General features: G+C 43.0%; 2 protein-coding genes across 4 annotated transcripts in view; one reads left to right on the top strand and one right to left on the bottom strand.

The window, feature by feature from the left end:
- The window catches only part of abcb6b (ATP-binding cassette, sub-family B (MDR/TAP), member 6b), a 55,575-nt gene that overhangs the window by 12,869 nt on the left and 22,604 nt on the right, over window positions 1-20,102 (bottom strand). The window contains exons 14-15 of the mRNA XM_042002081.1: window positions 19,837-19,941; window positions 73-247 (exon numbers count right to left, since the gene is read on the bottom strand). Coding sequence (XP_041858015.1) covers window positions 73-247; window positions 19,837-19,941 — 280 coding nt within the window. The remainder of the gene's footprint in view (window positions 1-72; window positions 248-19,836; window positions 19,942-20,102) is intronic.
- LOC121649884 (E3 SUMO-protein ligase ZBED1-like) lies at window positions 16,849-19,510 on the top strand. Of its 3 annotated transcripts, XR_006012177.1 has the most exons (5): window positions 16,849-17,665; window positions 17,769-17,912; window positions 18,631-18,744; window positions 18,838-18,915; window positions 19,003-19,510. XR_006012177.1 is itself a non-coding variant. In XM_042000986.1 (4 exons), exons 2-4 carry the CDS (start codon window positions 18,643-18,645, stop codon window positions 19,360-19,362), a joined length of 540 nt encoding a protein of 179 aa, XP_041856920.1. In that variant the 5' UTR covers window positions 17,747-17,912; window positions 18,631-18,642; the 3' UTR covers window positions 19,363-19,510. The 3 variants fall into 3 exon arrangements, 2 of the variants coding, with proteins under 2 accessions (XP_041856920.1, XP_041856921.1); XM_042000986.1 differs by lacking the exon at window positions 16,849-17,665 and having other exon boundaries at window positions 17,747-17,912; XM_042000987.1 differs by lacking the exons at window positions 16,849-17,665; window positions 17,769-17,912 and having other exon boundaries at window positions 18,574-18,744.

Genomic DNA, 20,102 nt, shown 5'->3' with positions numbered 1-20,102 from the left:
TTGCCAATAGTCACCAAATTTCCAGTCAAACCAGAACAAGTTTATCTCATGGTGCACACACCAGAGCCTGACCCTGAGGCAGCTCCAGGATTCGACTGTGGATGTCGGCGGCCATGGCGGCTGTCTGCACCTCCTGGTCACTGGCAGTAACTCGGCTGTAGCGGATGTTGTTACTGATGGTGTCGTTGAAAAGGACCGTATCCTGAGGAACCACGCCGATGTACGACCTTAGAGAAGACTGACGCACCTGGAAAAGTCACACAGTCATTCTGGTGTATTTCTACAGGCTGTAATTTCCATTCATGTATTGATAAGTGTCTTTTGGTGCTGATAGAGATGTAGATATACACATGAAACACATCAGAATTATACTCCAATTCTTTTTCACGTTAAAATGACAGACCATGTTGTATTTGTAGGGGAGAAGCACCTCCGGTGTTGTCAATTTGTAGGATTGAACTGAGTGGAATTCTCCTTCTCTTTCCAGGGAGCATACATCTGCATTAAAGTTTCATGGCTAGATCCATCCTATACTATATAATGCATGCCGCCCCAGGTCACAGACTGCACACGTCCTGAACGGATTCCCTGTTCCCGTCTCTCCTCCAGGCTTCGATATTCAACACTCACCTCCCTTCTGATCCTCTACACCTGGTTTAATGACCACCTATGTGCCTCGATGAGTTATCAGGATTACAGAGAGCGACTTTAAAGGATTGTTATTAGGAAAAGTAAAGAGGGAAAAACACAATGTCTGTGAAGAATGCAACGTGGATTAAAACTTCTTTTACAGAACTAAAGAAGAATTTTGGAAAAGAGGTGAAATATTTTCAAGAACCAAAGAAAAGAAAAGTCCAGTTTCCTTTATTCAGGCTCACATACGACCATGACCTGGAAGACTGAGAACCAACGTACATTAACTGCCCCACTAATTCACTTTTGTGCACTCTGGCACACCCTCACGGCGGCTAATTCAGCATCATCTTCATCCTGCCTCTACTGTGAGATCTCCCCAGCCAGTAAGTCAGAGGTCAGAGGAGAATGGGCAGACTGATGGAGATGATAGAAAGGCAACAGGAAGTCTAACCAGCACTGGTTTCAACCAAGGTCTGCAGAACAGCATCTCTGAACACACAACACGTCCAACCTTGAAGCAGATGAGCTCCAGCAGCAGAAGACACACCGGGTGCCTCCTGTCAGCTAAGAACAGGAAACTGAGGCTACAATTCACACACACTCACCAACACTGGACAATAGAAGATGGAGAAACGTTGCTGGTCTGATGAGTCTCCATTTCAGCTCCACATTCAGATGCTCGGCTCAGAATCTGCTGGAAACATCATGAAAACATGGATCCATCCTGCCTTGGATCAACGCTTCAGGCTGCTGCTGGTGTAATGGTGGGGGGATAGTCTTGGTCCACTCTGTGACCCTAAAGCCCCTTTTCCACAAAGGGGTCCGGCTCTATACAAGTACACATTTTTTGTATTTGCAATGTATCTTGTTATGCAATGACAATAAAATCATTCTATTCTGTCTCCACAATCAAAAACTGTGAAGGGTTCCATAATATCCAATCCAAGCCATCCTACTTCTTTGAGACTCTTCCATTGGGGTCCCAATCTTACCGACCATACAGGTGGGGCTTGACACATAGTAGTCCACTGATTGGTTGAAATAATCTTCACTATAGTGGTGCCAAATTCTTAAAATATCAACAAATTAAGTCTATAATAAGTAAGAAATACACCTTCAGCCAAACAGACTTACAACTTCTACTAGTGTGGCAGGATTTGTAAATCTTAGTGCCACAAAAATATAATCAAAAATATATAGATTACTGTTCAAAACAGAACATCCCATATCACTTCTGACTGGGAAGCAGACTTTTTGGTCACAGATGTGTTTAAATACCTTTAAAATGACTAAAACACTCAAATTTACATCTTTTACAATACAAAATTCTCCATAGAACCCACTATGCAGGACAGAGGATATTCAAGATGGGTCTAGCACAAACATCTTACATTGCACTAATAACACACATGATGATTATTTTCATGCTTTGTGGTCTTTTACCCCTTTTCAGAAGTTTTGGCTTCAGGTATGTGAGGACCTTTCAACATGGTTTAGGTGAAATATTACTGCACACCCCACACTGTGCTTACTCTGTGACCTGGGTGACATCAACACAGAAATGAACTTGGTACACATGGACCTTTCGGCCTTATGCATCGCAAAGAAAATTATTCTAGTCCAGAAAACTGCAGCCTTCCTCTTCCTGCGGTGGACGTCTCGGTTCTGGTCTCTGTGGTGGCTGCTGGTTACCCGGGGCTTGGGGCCCTCTCGGTCTGCCTCTGATCCTTGGAGGGGGCGGGTTTGCATTTGTATGATCAATCAACACAACTCAACCTGCTTAGTACACACCTACACACACATCCACACCTCTACACACAGACACATGCAGACACACACACACATATACTAGTTGAAGTGTTCGTTGCTGTTCATGGTTTTTACAGTTTTTCTACTCACAGGGGGCCTGTTGTATTCTCTAAAAGCCTTTAGGACATTTCCTGTTTCTTTCCAGGTGTAGCAGCTGTTGTGGTTTGTTTTCTACTTTTTGTTTTGTTTCCCCTTTTTTCTATCTTTTCTCTTCCTGTTTCCCCTCTATCCACCATTTTCCTTCTGCTGTTTCTCTGGTCCGATCCAGCAGTTAAAAGCAAAAACATATTTTTAAATAATTATAAAAAAATGACATTTAAGATTGAAGGGGAGCCTCATATCCAAAAGGCTCCTCTTGGCAGAGTAAATTTGTTCAGCACAACACGGCAGCCAGACCTTCATTCTGCTGTCATGATGCTGGACAGGACAGGTTAAAAAGAAATAATCATCATTAGCTGTTCAACTCAGAAATAACAACAAAGCAGGAAAAGTTCAATGCTTAAATATACAGTTGATTTTTGTCGTTTAAAACCACATGCTAAGAAGAAAGAAGACAAACTGATAGATGCCCACCATTCTCCTACGTTGTCTCTGGGTTGTGTTCTTCTTCCTTATAATTCAAGGAAGACGTTACACCACAATGATGTCACATTATTACTTAGCTGACACATCTATTGCTATCTGGCTAATACCCCAACTACCAGGTACGAGTACGGTTGCTGTAGAAACGCAACAACGATCAGGGTTTTCTGAATCAAACCATCCCATCCTGAACCGGATGCCTTGGTTTAAACTTATTGTTGCTGACCATGTCCATCCCTTTATGACCACGGTGTAGCATCTTCGGATGGCTACTTCCAGCAGGATAATGCACCATGTCACCATGTCCGTTTATAAACCAGAATCAACTCTAAAGCAGGCGCATGTGAGGGAACGCCTTCCCACGCCCACATGGTGGCTATAAATGGTCAGGTGAACACCTGTATTAAATATTCATTAGGTGCACTTTGTGCAAAAGGACATTGTGTGATGTTCAGTTGTGCAACAGTCGGTTTGTACACACTTCAGTCCAGCATATAGATTTGTGTGTGTGTGTGTGTGTGTGTGTGTGTGTGTGTGTGTGTGTGTGTGTGTGTGTGTGTGAGAGAGAGAGAGAGAGAGAGAGAGAGAGAGAGAGAGAGAGAGAGAGAGAGAGAGAGAGAGAGAGAGAGAGAGAGCCTGCCACTCACGTCAGCGCCGAAAGTGATACTGTAGGTGTCCACTTTAGGCTTAAAGATAAATTAGTGCTCAGCCACCATGAATGCAACGACGCAAAGTAGCACACAATTCCTCTGGCTGTAAAAAGTAGTGACAAAGTAAACAAAAGCACAAAAGCAGGTTGTGGATTTAGTGATGATTAAAATCAGACAGTGAGATGTTGAATTATTTTGACCATTGTGAAAGATTTTCTGTTGTGGTCTGTCATTTGTTTTAATTTCCAAACAATCAAACAAACAGCCATGATGTGCTTTCCTCATTTTAAGGAGAAACTTCTTTATAAATCAGGCTCTTGATCTCCCCACAAATAATTTCTGGTTTTCAGCCACTCTGGATTGTGTAGAGAACTTCTGAGACTTTCTTGTGGAAAACTTTCCTTCAAAACCACAACATAAATTTCCTACAGCACTCGGTTTGGCTGGAAATCACTCACTTCTCTCTAATTTGATCTTTGATTTTTTATTTCCTTTGTTTTAAATTTAATTTTTATTGAACGGCAACACAACAAGCATCTGGTTCTAAAAGAAGCAGAGCTCCAACAGCACATGTTAGGAGAGGAGACAAATGGAGGAGCTGGAATAGACAAAAAAAAAGTTAACTTTCTTTCAGTTGTCAGGTTCAGTAATAACGACCATAATAACCTGGTCCTCACCAATTCTTAAAATTAAGTATCTCCAACCTCCAATGGATGACATTGTCATCATTTACTCACCACAACTAAAAGTCAGTATCAGTGTGAAAAACTGCATCAACAACTTGATCCAGCAGCCTGAAAAGCTCCTTCAGCATCAATAAGTTGCAGTTCTGGTTTTCTGAATGATGTTAGGTGGAAAAAAAAACAGCTATGAGAACAAAAATAAAAAATAAAATGTTTATTTGAATGGGACAGTGTTGCCAGACGTTTGCTAATCATCGTATTTGAACAATAATTTAACACACTAAACGATGTATGATCAATATTTCCACAAATCCCATAATGTACCATAATTTGGTTCTGTCATTATTTCCTCATTAAACACTATTGGGATACGGATCCTATGACTGCTCACAGTTTCCTGCTTATACGTCTTCTTACAACCAATGAATGCTCACGTAGTCCATGGTGCTGCACGGAGTTATACGTGAGGAAGGAGAATGTGAATAATTTGTGTGGTGTATGTAGCAATTTGCTGCTAGCGAAGTACTAGCAGAGGCATGGCATGAGCGAGGATTAAAATATGAAACATCGCCAGCGGTTATACAGGCAAGAATAGGAAAAGTCCTCCATGTTTACTGGGCGGCTAAAACCTGTCGCCGGTGTAAACACTAAGGAGCTCTGTTGCTGTTGCAACATTCAAATAGTGGTGGAGCTCACTGCTTTGAAGAATTACAGTAGGTCTAAGAAAACATCTAAATAAGCAAAAACGCCTGGTCCCAGCACCAAAGTCTATAGCACAATGTTTGCAGAAGACTCCGGAGACCACTCAGCTCGAGTCAGCCGTGAACACAGCAGAGGTAAAGCTGGCTGGCTTCTTGGCAGAGCACAACGTTGACGCGAGAGCTTCAGACTATTTAGTGGATGTTTTAAAAGACATTGTCAAAGACTCAAAAATTGCATGGAGACTCAGTTTTGGCTGCACAAAAGCAACTGCAATAGCCAAACATGTTATTGTTAAGATTGTTTAAAGCTCATACTACATTATAGGGTACAATGTGCACAGTCGCAATAATGTGTTATTGAAGGTGACAGTCATGACCCACATCTGGATGCTGATAAATTTACTGAAAATATGATAGTTGAACTTTTTACACCCTCAGAAACAAGCACACAGCCACTTTAATCACTCTAAACAGACCATGAGCTCACTCAGTCGGCTTTTTTGCATCATAACCATAAACATATTGCACTGACTGTAATTTGCCTTGTCTATTTATTATCGTGTTTTATTTACTTAGTGATATTACGTGTTTTGTTTATTGGCTTACATTCTTGTATTTCAACAAGGTTTGAGAGAACCATAATTTCAATTCTCTGTCCTGTACATGCTGCAGAATTGACAATAAAGCTGACTTTGACTTTATTATAGAGCTGTTATTTTAGCATATTTGACCTGTGTGAAGATTACAGCATCATCTGCATACATCACTAAATTGAGTTCAGTGCGAACATTAGGAAGGTTGTTAATATAAAGAGTGAATAATAAAGGACCCAGGATAAACCCTTGTGGGACACCAACATTGCAAGTGGGATGAGGAGATTTGACACCATCTACACTAACAAATTGTCTTTTATTAAATAGATATGACATAAAACAAGAAAGGGCATCCATACGTTTAGTCAGAATAACTTGATAATTAACTGTCACGAATGCCTTGTTAAGATCTAAAAACACAGCTCCAACACAGGGATTCTTATCCAATTAACACTTAACCTTCTCAATAAAAAAAAAAAAACACGTAGCCATTTCTGTACAGTGATTGGCCCGGAAGCCAAACTGCATGTGATGTAATGGAAATGACCTCTGCCTCTGTTATATTCTCAAGCTGAAAAATACCTTGCCCCTCATTTATGGGGCAAGGTAGGAGAGAGTATTGATAGATACTGTAACGGGGAAGCATGTTGTGGTGAGGGGAATTAGCTCAGTTAGCCGGATAAAGCTGCCACAAGGTTGACAAACTCACAGTGACACTGGTACTGAAGATTCCACAGTGCGTGCTCTTTAATAAAAGGACATTCATCAACCATATAAAGCCCAGTTGGACGGCTACTGTCTCATTATACATAAATAAAACAGTGCGATACAGAACGCCCGTCACAACAAGGGGGAAAAAGAAATGAACAAAAGCTGAGCTCCCAAAATGTCCGTCTGCAGTCCAAGCGTGTGCAAGACGATCTCCTCTCTTCTGGAAGCATCTTGCTGACATCATCATTAGTAGAAAACCAAAAGTAGTCTTAAAGGGCCATTCCACAATTACAACTGTTACAATACACTATCAATAAAATATTAAAAGTGTTCACCATGGCAACAGGATCCTTAGCTATGAACAGTTTGCTGCTGCATATGCTAAGGCAAACCATGCTGTACTTCTGGACAGTCCTCTGGCTTTAATGTCTGCTGACCAGCTGCTTGATAATTTTAATAGTGCTTGGTCAAACATTCTTGACTCTGTAGCCCTTTTTAAAAAAGCGCTCAAAACCTGTCAAAATCTGTCAAACTTTAGACCGATCTCAAAATTGCCTTTTCTTTCCAAGTTGCTCACCGTCTTAATGATGTTTACCAGTCTGGTCTCAAAGCCCTCCACAGCACAGAATCTGATCATTTAGAGCAGGGCTACTCAATTCGGTCCTACGAGGGCCGCAATCCAGCAGGTTTTCCATGTATCCCTGCACCAACACACCTGAGTCAAATTAATGAGTCATTGTGTAGAACCTGATTGGCTGTTAGAGCCACCTAATTTGACTCAGGTGTGTTGGTGCAGGGATACGTGGAAAACCTGCTGGATTGCGGCCCTCGTAGGACCGAATTGAGTAGCCCTGATTTAGAGGTTTTTAATGATCTTTTATGCACTACAGATTCTGGGGTCTCTACTATTTTAGTTCTTTTAGAGCTTTGTGTTGCTTTTGATATGGTCGATCACAGCATTTTATTATCATGGCTTGAACAAATCATTGGTCTCTTCAGCCCCCTTCACCTGGGGGGCTCCCCAGGGATCAATTCTAGGTCCAGTTCTTTTTTCTATTGACATGCTTCTTTAGGGTCTGCTTTTAAAAACCACGTTATCTTGTATCACTGCTAAGCAGATGATACACAGATACTGAGTCAAGCTTTTTCTGTCTTTTTCTGGCAAGTCATTCATGCTTTTATTTCATCTAAACTTGACTACTTCAACATCTTATCTTTCAACACCACACGCTCCCTCTCGATTGCTGAGGTCTGCTGACCAGTCACTTCTTGTTGTCCCAACCTCCAGGCTGAAATTAAGAGGGGACCAAGCTTTTTCTGTTGGTGCCACCAAATTGCAGAACAGCCTCCTCATTCATATTAAGATTTCACCAACTGTGGACATTTTTAACTCTCATTTAAAGACTTTTACTCTCTTGCTTTAAAACCAGACTGAGCTTTGACTTTTTTTTACTGATTACTTGTTTCATGCTTGTGTTTTTATAGTCTTTTATATGTAAGATAAGATACGATACGATACGATAAGACATTTAAGATTTAAGATATCGTCCCCAGCAGGTGAAATTCTACTGCAACAGCAGCTAGAAGGACCAGCAGTAAAATTTTTCTTTTTCTTTTATCACTCTTAGTTGTTCAGCACTTTGGTCAACATATGTTGTTTTTAAACATGCTTATAAATGAATCTGCTGATAATTAATTGTCGGTGGGATGGACCTCTTCCTTATTTTTTCTACAATCAGTCAGCAGTTCTTTGGTCTTCTTCAGCTTTAAGAAAGCAGTCGCTGCTTCTCTAAAACCAATGCTGTTGTCTTTCCTCTTGGCATTGTGTTAATGTTCTTCTGACTTTTAGTTTTTGTCACTATAATGTGTTATGTTACTGTCCATCTGAGACTGTACTTCACTTGTACTTGTACTTTAAGACGTTGTGAGGAGCAGAGGTTTTTTATTATTATGATGTCCGGACATGTAAAACCCCAGGACTCCAAGCGAGTCTACTTTCTTTTTCACTCAACTGTATACTCATCAGAGGTGGTAGTTTGGATCATAGTTACACTTAATTCCATTCAAAGTATTTAGTTGAATATGGAAAACATCTACAAGCCATATTTTATCCAACTTCATCCCTCTGTTTTGAATTATCATGTCCAGAAAAAACATTTCAATTTGTCACAATTTCTAAAGTTTACTGAAAAAGCTGAAAAGAAAATATCAAGAGAGAAAGCACAAGCTCTGTGCAGCTTCCCACAAAAACAGGATTTTAAATCAGTCACTCACAAAACATTTGTTTTAAAGTCTGACTGGGAGGAAACAGAAATTAACCAGCTGGAAAGTTTGGTTCCTTCGGCATGCTTATCCATGCATCCAGGTTTTGTCCAGTGTGAGGCTGTGGGTAGCTTAGTGTTCACTGAGTGTTGTGTGTGCTGCAGACATTGCAACAAACCAGATATCCTCCACACTAAATTACGTTTTCTTGGTTGAATGAAGAGCTGAGTGCTTGGCCCAGACAGCCTTTATTTCCAGCTGACTGTGAAGCTTAAACACAGTCTCAAGGTGGACGTTGTTTATCAAATCAGCAGATTTATTAGCTGTACTTTTACATCTGGGAGTTTTTTTCTTAATCCATGGATACATGGAGCTTTTCCAGGCCTGGTGTCAAAGTTTTCCCTGCAGTCAGCAGCAGAGCTATGAGTGCAGGAACTTCAGCCATATTCAGCTTAGATTGCAGATATTCACAATAAAAAATATTTCAAGGTAGAGTATTACAATCTACGTCATTTTGAAGGATGTCCTATAGTCTTTCTTCTCTGGTTCCCATGATTCTGTAGACTATTGACAGGAGATCTCTAATGCAGCTGCTAAATGTAATGTTAATCAGCTGTTTTATGGAGATTTTCTTCAGACTGAAATGCTTAAAATGACTAACCTACCTACAGTAAAATTTACTGTTTTTGTGAGTCATTTAAAATTAATATCAAATTCTGTATTTGGATGTTGCTTGAATGTGCTGCCAGTGCTTTCTGAAACGTTAAATGTTTTGTGATTTCCTTTCAGCTTCTCACTATAGAGCAGGGATCACCAAATCCAGACCTCCCGGGCCAGTGTCCTGCAGGTTTTAGATGCTTTCCTACCTACTGCAACACACCTGATTCAAAGCAATGGGTCATGAAGAGGTTTTGAATCAGGTGTGTTGAAGCAGGGAAGCATCTAAAACCCGCAGGACACCGGCCCAAGATGCCAAGAGTTGGCGATTCCTGATATAGAGGGTCATAAAAGTCACTGTCTTGTCAGTGATTGCATCTTTACAAGCTTTTGGGAAACGAACCTGCTGTAGCTGACTGCACCAAACTGCAGGCGGTCAGATGGAATTCAACAACCAGTAGGGATTTTACTTGACTTCAAAATCTATCACAGTTTTAAATACCACGATAAATTAATCATAAAATTTCCTCTACATTGTCATTTTCCAGATCATGTCTGATACACACCGGCAGATCAGCCCAGCTTACACACTGACGAAAAGAAAGTTACACACGCGTGTTTGTGTTGCTTTGATTTGTTTCCGTCTTTGAGTTGCAGGAGAGGCGTGTGCAAGTTGGAAAGTAAGGCAGAGGAAAAGTTATTCCCTCCAAACAAATGGACTAAATCATCCTTGTCAGACTTCTTTGTCCTAAACATTCTGGACTTCTGGCATCCAGGGAAAAACATCTCCATGATGAAGACATAACAGGTCCATGACTTTATTGTAGGCATATTTATAACGTTAGAGGGATGTCCATGCAAGTTGTTGTTAACTTAAACCTTTATTCTTGCATCCATCTGCCTCCTACCTCTCATTCCAGCGTTTGGGTCCTCACATCCATGCTTTAACCAAGACAGAACGAACTGTTGAACCCAGCGTAGAAAAAGATAACTCTGAGTATCTCAGCCGAGAGGACATTAAGAGCTTCCCGACCAGTGTGGAACCAGACCCTGTGCTCCCCAAGCATCCTCCCTCAAGGTCCAGAAAAAGAAGGCCTTCCCGGCACAGGAGCTGAAGCCTCCCAGTGAGCATAACCTCGAGCGAACTGGTGGGAAAGCTTATTGGGCTGGACACAGAGCCAGCTCTGTAGCCTACGTCTTTGGTGTGGCCGCCAAGGCTTCAGTCTGAATTCAGTGCTTCAACGTCCAATGCCAGCACCCAGGTCCTGTCCAGCTCTATAGAGTACCACACCAGTGTCCAGGTCCTGTTCAGTTCTGCAGAGTGCCACGCTGGCACCCAGGTCCTAGCCCTGGTCCACTCTGCCCCCAGATGTTCCTGTCTCTGAGGGGGTCCCGGGTTGGGATGCTCCTCCTCTGCCTTGCAAGGCTGTCTCCGAGGGGGTTTGCAGGTTGGGACACTGCTCCTCTGCCTCCTGAGGTTCCTGTCCCTGAAGGGGTCCCGGGTCGGGATGCTTCTCCACCGCCTCCTGAGGTTCCTGTCCCCGTGGGTGTCCCGATCCTCCGAGCTGTCCTGCAGAGATTCATCTCCCGTTGTCATGTCCTCCTGGCCACCCTCTTGAATTCAGCCCTGTTGCCGCGGCCTCCAGTCTACCCTCCTGAACTCAGCCTCCTGACAGCGCCGCATCCTGACCGCCCCTGATCTCAGTCTCGAATTGGCAAGGCCTCCCTCCTGAGCCTTTTCACCGAGACAGTTTTGCTTTGTATTGGTTCCTCCTCCAGACCCCTCCCCCCACCTGGCTTTGAGTGGACTTTTTGTTTTTCCCTCTGACTTTGTTGAGTCGTCTTGCAGCCCCCCCGTTGGGTGGGGGATGAAGCTGAATTAGTCACCTGTTTGAAATATTTTTCTGTTCAGTCTCTGCCCCCATCATTTTTCAAATGTTTTACAGTTAAACTTCAAAAATGGAAAAATAATATTTTCAAAATATTTTTTTTCTTTTCACATTTTTATCTTCCATACTGTCCATGTTGGATGTGATGTGTGTTGTTGCCAACCACCTGACCATGTAAATTAGGCTGATTAGGTCTTGAATAGTCATGCATGGAAAAGATATTTATAGATGGAAAACAAGAAGGAAGTGACAACATGTGAAACAGGTGGTGTGTAAAAGTGCTGAAACACAGCCCAGCGCTCAACACCCTCCCATCCCCCTCCACACAGGTGTGACATATGACCACCCTCATCTATCCATCTTTTTCACATCTGAGCCAGAGAAATGGACATAGCAGAAGGAATGGTATCATTTGTCATAACCAGCCGTTTACTGGCTGGAGGATTTCTGACCAGTAAACAATTAGACAATAAAAAGTGAACACTGAACCTAGAGAGTTGGACTTTTGTTTAAAATAAAACAGCTCTGATAAGATCCAGAAAGTATCTTTACATCTAGCGGACCATTTTAATCTCAGACTGCAGGTTTAATGGTGGCTCCCAGAGCTTCTAAAAGCAGAACAGAAGGTAGAACCTTCAGTTTTCGGACCCTCTCTGTTGAACCAGCTCCTGGTTTGGCTTCAGAAAGCAGACCCCCTCTCTACCTTCAGATCATCTCCAAACTTTTCTTACTGATAAATCTTACAGCAGGTCTGGCTTGGTGACTCTAATCCATCCGTTTAGTCTTGCTGCTATAGGCTGACGCTACTGGGGGACGTCCCATGATGCACTGGGCTCCTCTCTGTTCTCTTTACTTTACACTTAAAAATATCTGACATTGTTTTATTAATTTGTTTTTTTCTTCAGTTATCCCTGAATTAGAGTTATGCTGCTTGTTGACCCCACTTTCCCGTCCCCTCCACTCCTAAACTTCTTGGTTCTGGTTCTGATGGAGGTTATTTTTCCTGGTCCTGGTTTAGATGGAGGTTTTCCTTACTGGTTCTAGTGATGATGGAGGTCTTCCTTTGTGGTCCTGGTTCTGATGGAAGTTTCCCTTCCGCATTCTGGTTCTGATGCAGGTTTTCTTGTCCACAGTCTCCTCATGCAGCTCAGGATGGAGGATTGAATCAAAGAAAAGATTTGATCCAATCCTTTGGTTTCCTATAGTCATTATTTTATAAATATGTTTATATGAACAGTTATTATAAACTGAACTAACGTGAATCATATCATGCATTTTAATTGGATTTAATTACACTATGCGTGTGGACTGCACGGTGGCGGGGTTAGCACCGCAGCCTCACATGAAGAAGGTCACTGTTTGAGCCTTGGCTGAGAGTCACTGGTTCAAGCCTTGGCTGGGAGTCACTGGTTCGAGCCTTGGCTGAGGGTTGCTGGTTCAAGCCTTGGCTGAGGGTCACTGGTTCGAGCCTTGGCTGGGAGTTGCTGGTTCGAGCCTTGGCTGAGAGTCGCTGGTTCGAGCCTTGGCTAAGGGTTGCTGGTTCAAGCCTTGGCTTTGAGTCACTGGTTCGAGCCTTGGCTGAGAGTCGCTGGTTTGAGCCTTGGCTGGGAGTCAGGTTCGAGCCTTGGCTGAGGGTTGCTGGTTCGAGCCTTGGCTGAGAGTCGCTGGTTTGAGCCTTGGCTGGGAGTCAGGTTCGAGCCTTGGCTGAGGGTTGCTGGTTCGAGCCTTGGCTGAGAGGCGCTGGTTTGAGCCTTGGCTGGGAGTCACTGGTTCGAGCCTTGGCTGAGGGTTGCTGGTTTGAGCCTTGGCTGAGAGGCGCTGGTTTGAGCCTTGGCTGGGAGTCACTGGTTTGAACCTTGGATGAGGGTTGCTGGTTTGAGCCTTGGCTGAGAGTCGTTGGTTCGAGCCTTGGCTTGGAGTCGCTGGTTCAAGCCTCGGCTGAGGGTCGCTGGTTCGAGCCTTGGCTTTAAGTCGCTGGTTTGAGCCTTGGCTGGGAGTCGCTGGTTTAAGCCTCGGCTGAGGGTCGCTGGTTCGAGCCTTGGCTGAGGGTCGCTGGTTCGAGCCTTGGCTTTGAGTCGCTGGTTTAAGCCTTGGCGGGGAGTCGCTGGTTCGAGCCTTGGCTTTGAGTCACTGGTTCGAGCCTTGGCTGAGGGTCGCTGGTTCGAGCCTTGGCTGAGGGTCGCTGGTTTGAGCCTTGGCTGAGGGTCGCTGGTTCAAGCCTTGGCTTTGAGTCGCTGGTTTAAGCCTTGGCGGGGAGTCGCTGGTTCGAGCCTTGGCTAAGGGTTGCTGGTTCGAGCCTTGGCTTTGAGTCACTGGTTCGAGCCTTGGCTGAGGGTCGCTGGTTCGAGCCTTGGGTGAGGGTCGCTGGTTCAAGCCTTGGCTTTGAGTCGCTGGTTCGAGCCTTGGCTGAGGGTCGCTGGTTTGAGCCTTGGCTGAGGGTCGCTGGTTCGAGCCTTGGCTGGGGGAGTTTTGAACAGAATGTTCTCCCCATGCATGCAAGGGTTCTATCTGGGTACTCTGGCTTCCTCTCTCTACTCAAAGAGTGGTCACGTGAGTGTGAATGGTTGTTTGTCTCTTTATGTTGACCCTGTGTTGGACTGTCCACCTGTCCAGGTGTACTCTGTCTCTTGCCTGCTAATTGCTGGGACAGGCTCCAGCTTCCCTGCGACCCTAAATTATACTAAGTGGATGGATACACTATATGTACAAGTGTCTTGAAATAACCATGGTGAATTGGAGCTTGAAGTGAATTTAAATAATTTCTCTCTCATTATTTTCCATTGTTAAAATGTTCTGGAAATAATGATTCATGTAAACAAAATTATTTATTCTTCTCGTCAGGAAAACCTCTCTACATGTGAACATACCCTCCAGTTCTTGCCAACATTTGAAGGCCAAACTCGTAAGATATAGAACTGATAACCAGTGGACGATCCGAGGTCCTGATGAATGCCTGCAACAACTCAGTCAGCAAAGGAAGTCAAGGAATTTGACCACTTCCTGATCAAACAACAACAAAACCAGCCTGAAAGTCATAAAACAGACGGCTTTCTTTGTGTGTTGATTACACAGTCCTCCTGCTGCGTGATTACAAACCAGCAAACTCATAATCATCACCAGCCTCCTCATCTGAGCAAGCAGGTGTGTGCGTGTTTTGCACTGTTAGCTTTTTATTGACTTTTGGCAAATCAGAATCAGAGTATGAACTGTTTTACGAACACACACACACACACACACACACACACACACACACACACACACACACACACACACATCTGCTGTCTGGATTTGTTGCTTCATTATTCAGAAACCTTTTACTATGATTTATTCACAGTGTTGCTGGAGCACAGCCCAGCTGTCTGTGTGTGTGTTGGATTGCAGAGATGGAAGCAGCAGTGAGAAGCGAAGGATGAAGGTGAAGAAAAAAAAACACAAGTCAGATGGGGTGATCAGAAAACAGAGAAAGGAGGTGAGCTGTGATGAAGATGCAGAGTGAGGGACGAGACAGCTGCTATGATCTGTAACATGATGGCGCTGCATCTTTTAGATCATGTCTTGAACTGTCCTCCCCAAAACCTCCTCCCCAAAAAATGCCTGTGTGGTGTGTGCATGACAATATTTCTATTCAAACATTCTGCAACCTCTAGTGGACATGAGAAGGGCTGAAAGTTAAAGAGACTGTTCAATGAATTTTTCTGAGTATGTTATGTGTGCATGTAACCGTGGAAACCTGGAAAATGGTGTCCATGATGATTACAAACCCCTTATAGCAAGGATCCTCAATCTTGAAGGCCAGTGTCCTGCAGGTTTTAGAAGTTTCACTGCTGCAACACATTTGACTCACTCAGGCTTGTGTAGCTAATTACCCATTGATTTGAGTTAGGTGTGTTGCTTTTAAACCTGCAGGACACCAGCCCTCCAGAACCCGGATTGAGGATCCATCTCCCGTTCCACCACATCCGAAAGCTGCTCTACTGGACTGAGATCTGGTGGCTGTGGAGGCCGTTGGAGTCCAGTGAACTCATCGTCATGTTCTAGAAAGCAGGTGGAGATGATCTGAGCTTTGTGACATGGTGCATTATCCTGCTGGAAGTAGCATCAGAAGATGCTCCACTGTGGTCATAAAGGGATGGACATGGTCAGCAACAATACTCAGGTAGGCTGTGCTGGTTAAACCAGGCCACGTTGGTACTAAGGGACTCGGTATGACTGGGTATGTGAGTATTTCACACCTTCCTTTAGTTTGCTTTCACACTGAACTTTACTCAAGTTGACCAAACCACAACAACTTCTCGCTAAGGGGGAATATTTTCCAAAACCACCACTGACCAAGAAGAAAAAAAGAAAAAAATCCAATTCATTGATTGTCCAGGACTGAAAACAGCTTGTTTACGGCAACAATAAGTTTCTGAAGTCTGGTTTCTGGTTTCTTGGTGTTCAAACCTGTTCTGGTTTTCACCAGAATCTGTCCAGTATGAGCAGCAGGAAAGGCAGCCAGATATCCAACATGTAGGAAGTGACTTAGGACACTATCACATGCCTACATTACTTCCTCTCTTTGAAACTTGATGGTTGTTTGCTTTCATTTAAGCAAAACCCTCAAAGCTTCCTTTGCAAGTGAACCAAGTCACTTGGTTTTCAAGCAGGTCAGCAGCCTGAAGCGTTGATCCAAGGCAGGATGGATCCATGTTTTCATGATGTTTCCAGCAGATTCTGAGCCGAGCATCTGAATGTGGAGCTGAAATGGAGACTCATCAGACCAGCAACGTTTCTCCATCTTCTATTGTCCAGTGTTGGTGAGTGTGTGTGAATTGTAGCCTCAGTTTCCTGTTCTTAGCTGGCAGGAGGAACATGGTGTGGTCTTCTGCTGCTGTAACCCATCTGCTTCAAGGTTGGATGTGTTAAGTGTTCTGAGATGCTGTCCCAACCAGTTTTTGCTTTTGCTATTACCTCTACAACCCAGACTCAGACAAGCAGAATAAAATGGATTTAACTATTTCAATTTAAACTTTTGTGTTTCTTTTGTAAAAGAGGTGGAACAATTATTTTCAGATTAGACAACCTGTCCTCCCTCTTCCTACAGGTAGCATCTTTGTCACAGTGGTCATTGGGGATGTATACCGAGTACCGGTATTGTTTGGGACCGGTCCAGAATCTTAACGGTAATGATACTGTTATCGGTACTTTTTGAACGTCTACCTAGCCGTCGCGTAATATGACACCGTTGCTACACTACTGCCGGCGATAGGTGATGACGTTATGAACGCATACCCGACGTGGTAGATCATGTCCGAGTTAAGGTCTAAGCGATCCAAAGTGTGGGCCTACTTTACCAAAGTTGACAAAGATTCATCAAGATGCAACATTTGTCTAAGGCAAGTTTCATCCAAGGGAGGTAACACGAGCAACATTATGAAGCACTTGCAACGCACTCATAATATCAAACTGAAGGAATGCGGCGTCTTTGACTGCTTAGACGCGGCAACAGTTAGCCTGCCAAATACCAGCGAGTGCAGCGCCGTGCCAGCAGCATCCGGTTTCTTGTCGGCTCCATCGTCAAGTCAGGGTAAGATTATTATTTGTCATGTTTGTAGTCATTAACTCAGGAGGAAACAACGTTAATTTTAGAACCACTGATACATGTTACATCAATCCTGTAGGAGATATGAACCAAGCAGCAGCCACCAACACAAATCTAGGATGCAAGGTACAGACAACGCCATTCACCATCGCAAGACGTCAAATAAAGATGACGCCAGACAAAAAAGAAGAATGCCATAGGGCCGTTGCAAAGTTTGTTGTGAAGGATCTCCAGCCCTTCGCTACGGTCCAATCCAAGTGGTTTAGGTAAATAGGCAGTCAATTTTAAGTCAGTGTGAGCTCTGTTAGCAGTCCTGTTAATCAGGTGTAAGCTAATTTTGTATTGTTTTTTCCATGATGATTGTTAGGGAGATGACCAGAGCCCTTAACCCAGGTTACACCCCCCTTCCAGAGAAGTGTTGTCAGGCACCCTTCTACCAGCTTGGTATGAAGTTGAAAAGAAAAATGTAATAGCTGAGCTTGCTAAGGTGTCAAAAGTGGCCATAACCAGCGATGGGTGGACAAGCATCACACAGGATCACTATGTCACCGTCACACTCCACTATGTGAATGAAGGCCAGTTAAAGCAGAAAGTTCTCTCAACCCAGGCAGTATACGAGTCACAGAGTGGTCCAGTTGTGGCTCAAGAGATAGGAGAAGTGCTTGTAGAGTTTGGTGTTAGAGCAAAAGTTGTAGCCATGACAGTTGATAATGCAGCTAACATGGAAGTGGCTGCACGTGAGCTCCAAATCAGAAAGCTGGGATGCTTTGCACACACTCTTAACCTCAGACAAAAGGTCTACACCAGCCAAACTGTCTCAAAGTGGTCAGCAAGGATCCGGGACTGTGTTGTGTGCATCAAGAGATCTTCCATTGTGAAGAACCTGGTTGCAGAGAAGCAGAGACTTCTGGGTAAGAAAATAGGCCTCATTGTTTCAATATATTCACTCAGACAGGAGCCACAGCAGAATTGCTTATCCAAATTGATTTCAGTGGGTCTTTCCATATGTTTCAGGCATGACTGTCCTACTGTTGTCCTGGATGTGAGGACCCGCTGGAACTCGCTGTATCTCATGGTTGAAAGATTTATTGAGATGTACCCAGCCATACAAGCTGCCCTCTTGGACCCACGGGCCCAAAAACTGATGAAGAGAGAGAGGTAATCTAGTATGCTGTTTGATTGATATTCAAAATAACACTGGACTAGTATTTTAAATTATTTAAGTATTTTAATAAATAACTAGTATTAGATGTAGATTAAGTAACAATAATGATTATTGAGTGATTTTAAAAAATGAGTTTCTATCAGAATGATAAAAATTCATGTAATGATAAAGCAACTGCAACTGCATGATTGTAGAATAAATAAATATTAAAATAATTTAATCCCAGACTTGGAAAGGTTCACAGAAGATGACTACAAAAAAGCCAAGGAGTTTGTCAGCGTGATGAGAATAATGTACATGTCCACCCTGGCTGTATCAAGTGACAAACAGGCCACCTGCAGCCAGATTCTTCCCATAATAACAAAACTTGAGAGCCACTTCAGAATTGCACAGAATGACTCTGCGTTTGTGGCCACCATCAAGGAGAAAGTGTGGGGTGACTTGTCCCAACGTTATCAGGTGCAAAACCACAACAAAACTTATATTATCATCCCAATTCATACCTAGCTGGCTGTTCACCATATAGACAAGATATGCATCCATATTCATACTCTGTATGTATGACACTTCCAATTCTCTTATACAAAATGTACATACTTTGCACTTCTTTGATGCTCCTTTGCAACAGCATTTTGTTTCTCTATTATATTTACTTTTGCAAGGACAAACTGTGAACTATGTGAAACTATTGTTTGTTTTATTTGTGAATAGGATGATGATCTGATGCTGTTCTTGGAAGAGGCCACCACCATGGACCCTAGGTTCAAGGAGAAAACCAACAAAGAAGAAGTCTTTGACCGGCTGATGGAGGTAGCAGTAAGAGAAGTTAGTTAAAAGTCATTACAATTTAACTTTGTGAATATATGCATGAAAAAGTATATACCACTTTTATTAGGCAATCTAATCTCCCTCTCTCAGTTGTCAGAGGATGAGGAGGTGCCAATGAATGAAGCTGAGTTCCAGAGGGATGAAGAAGGGGATGATGACGAAGAGGATGTAAGTTTGACATGTTTGTGTGATCCTATGCTGTGTTGCTGCAAAAAGCGATGAACTTAACTTATTGTTTGTTATTTTATATTTCAGCATTCAAAACCAGCATCTGCACTGGGAGAACTCTTCGCAGAGGAAGATAGACAACTGCAAAGGCAGCTCATTCAGCAGCGAAGTGCACCAACTATTCAAGAAAGACTGAAAAAAGAACTTGCAGTTTACAGAGGACTTCCCCCTATCCCCACTGAACAAGACCCTGTCCAATGGTGGTGTAGTAAGACAGACACACTTCCTTTATTCTCACAGCTATCATTCATCTACCTGTGCGTCCAGGCCTCTTCTACGCCATCTGAACGAGTGTTCTCGACCACAGGAGACACATTCTGTCCAGAGAGGTCTCGGCTGCAGCCTGAGAAAGTAAACATGCTGCTTTTTCTTAACAAAAACTGTTAGGGCTGCAAGAGAAGTGCCTTCACTGCACTGTTATGTTCGTGTGTGTTTTTTTCTGTGATCTTCTGTTCTGAGAACCATTTAATTGTAAGAATAGCTTCTGTTGTGTGTTCTGATCCTCCTTTTGGGAATTAAAAAAAACTTGAATCTTTTAACATTTTATCATTGTTGTTTACTCTAAATTACATTGTATCAATAAGATTATCGATAAAAATTGGTATCAATAAGGAGTATCGGTATCGGTATCAGTATCAATAAAATCACAACGATATACATCCCTAGTGGTCATCACCTTTCAGACCCGAAACATAAAGTCCAAAGTAATACTGCATTGAAGCTTTAACGTTGTCGCATATTAAAGTCTGTTTTCAGACATGCTATTCTTATATCAAGTACTGCAAGATAAATATCCCAAAACTAGATTTTACAGAATGATCCTGAAGTCCATCATAACATCATGCAGATGTGTGTGTTTACCTTGGATATGTCCTGCCTGTCGATACGGATGCAGCCACCCTGAGGGTCGTAGAATCTGAACAACAGACGTAGGATGGAGCTTTTTCCGGATCCAGATGGACCAACCTACACAGATTTACTTTGTGGTTACAACGTACAGTTCGGCGGCACACTTCATACTGATAAAGCACCATTTCCTCATTTACTGCTGGAGGAAATCAAACCATGCTGACGACACTGCTGGTTAATTTTTTTAACGTTGTGTCAAAATAAGAGAATAATCAATA

This window comes from Melanotaenia boesemani, chromosome 12 (assembly GCF_017639745.1).
Source record: "Melanotaenia boesemani isolate fMelBoe1 chromosome 12, fMelBoe1.pri, whole genome shotgun sequence".
Classification (NCBI taxonomy): Eukaryota; Metazoa; Chordata; class Actinopteri; order Atheriniformes; family Melanotaeniidae; genus Melanotaenia; species Melanotaenia boesemani.
Note: the sequence above shows the minus strand (reverse complement) of the source record. Positions and strands in the feature narration are given on the sequence as shown.

What these genes read in the sequence shown, in the direction of transcription:
- LOC121649884 (XM_042000986.1), top strand. Translation starts at nt 18,643, where the DNA reads ATGCTGTTCTTGGAAGAGGCCACCACCATGGACCCTAGGTTCAAGGAG. An exon ending in TGGAGGTAGCAGTAAGAGAA is followed by an intron (nt 18,745 to 18,837) that starts GTTAGTTAAAAG and finishes TCCCTCTCTCAG; the next exon opens with TTGTCAGAGGATGAGGAGGT. An exon ending in GGGATGATGACGAAGAGGAT is followed by an intron (nt 18,916 to 19,002) that starts GTAAGTTTGACA and finishes TTTATATTTCAG; the next exon opens with CATTCAAAACCAGCATCTGC.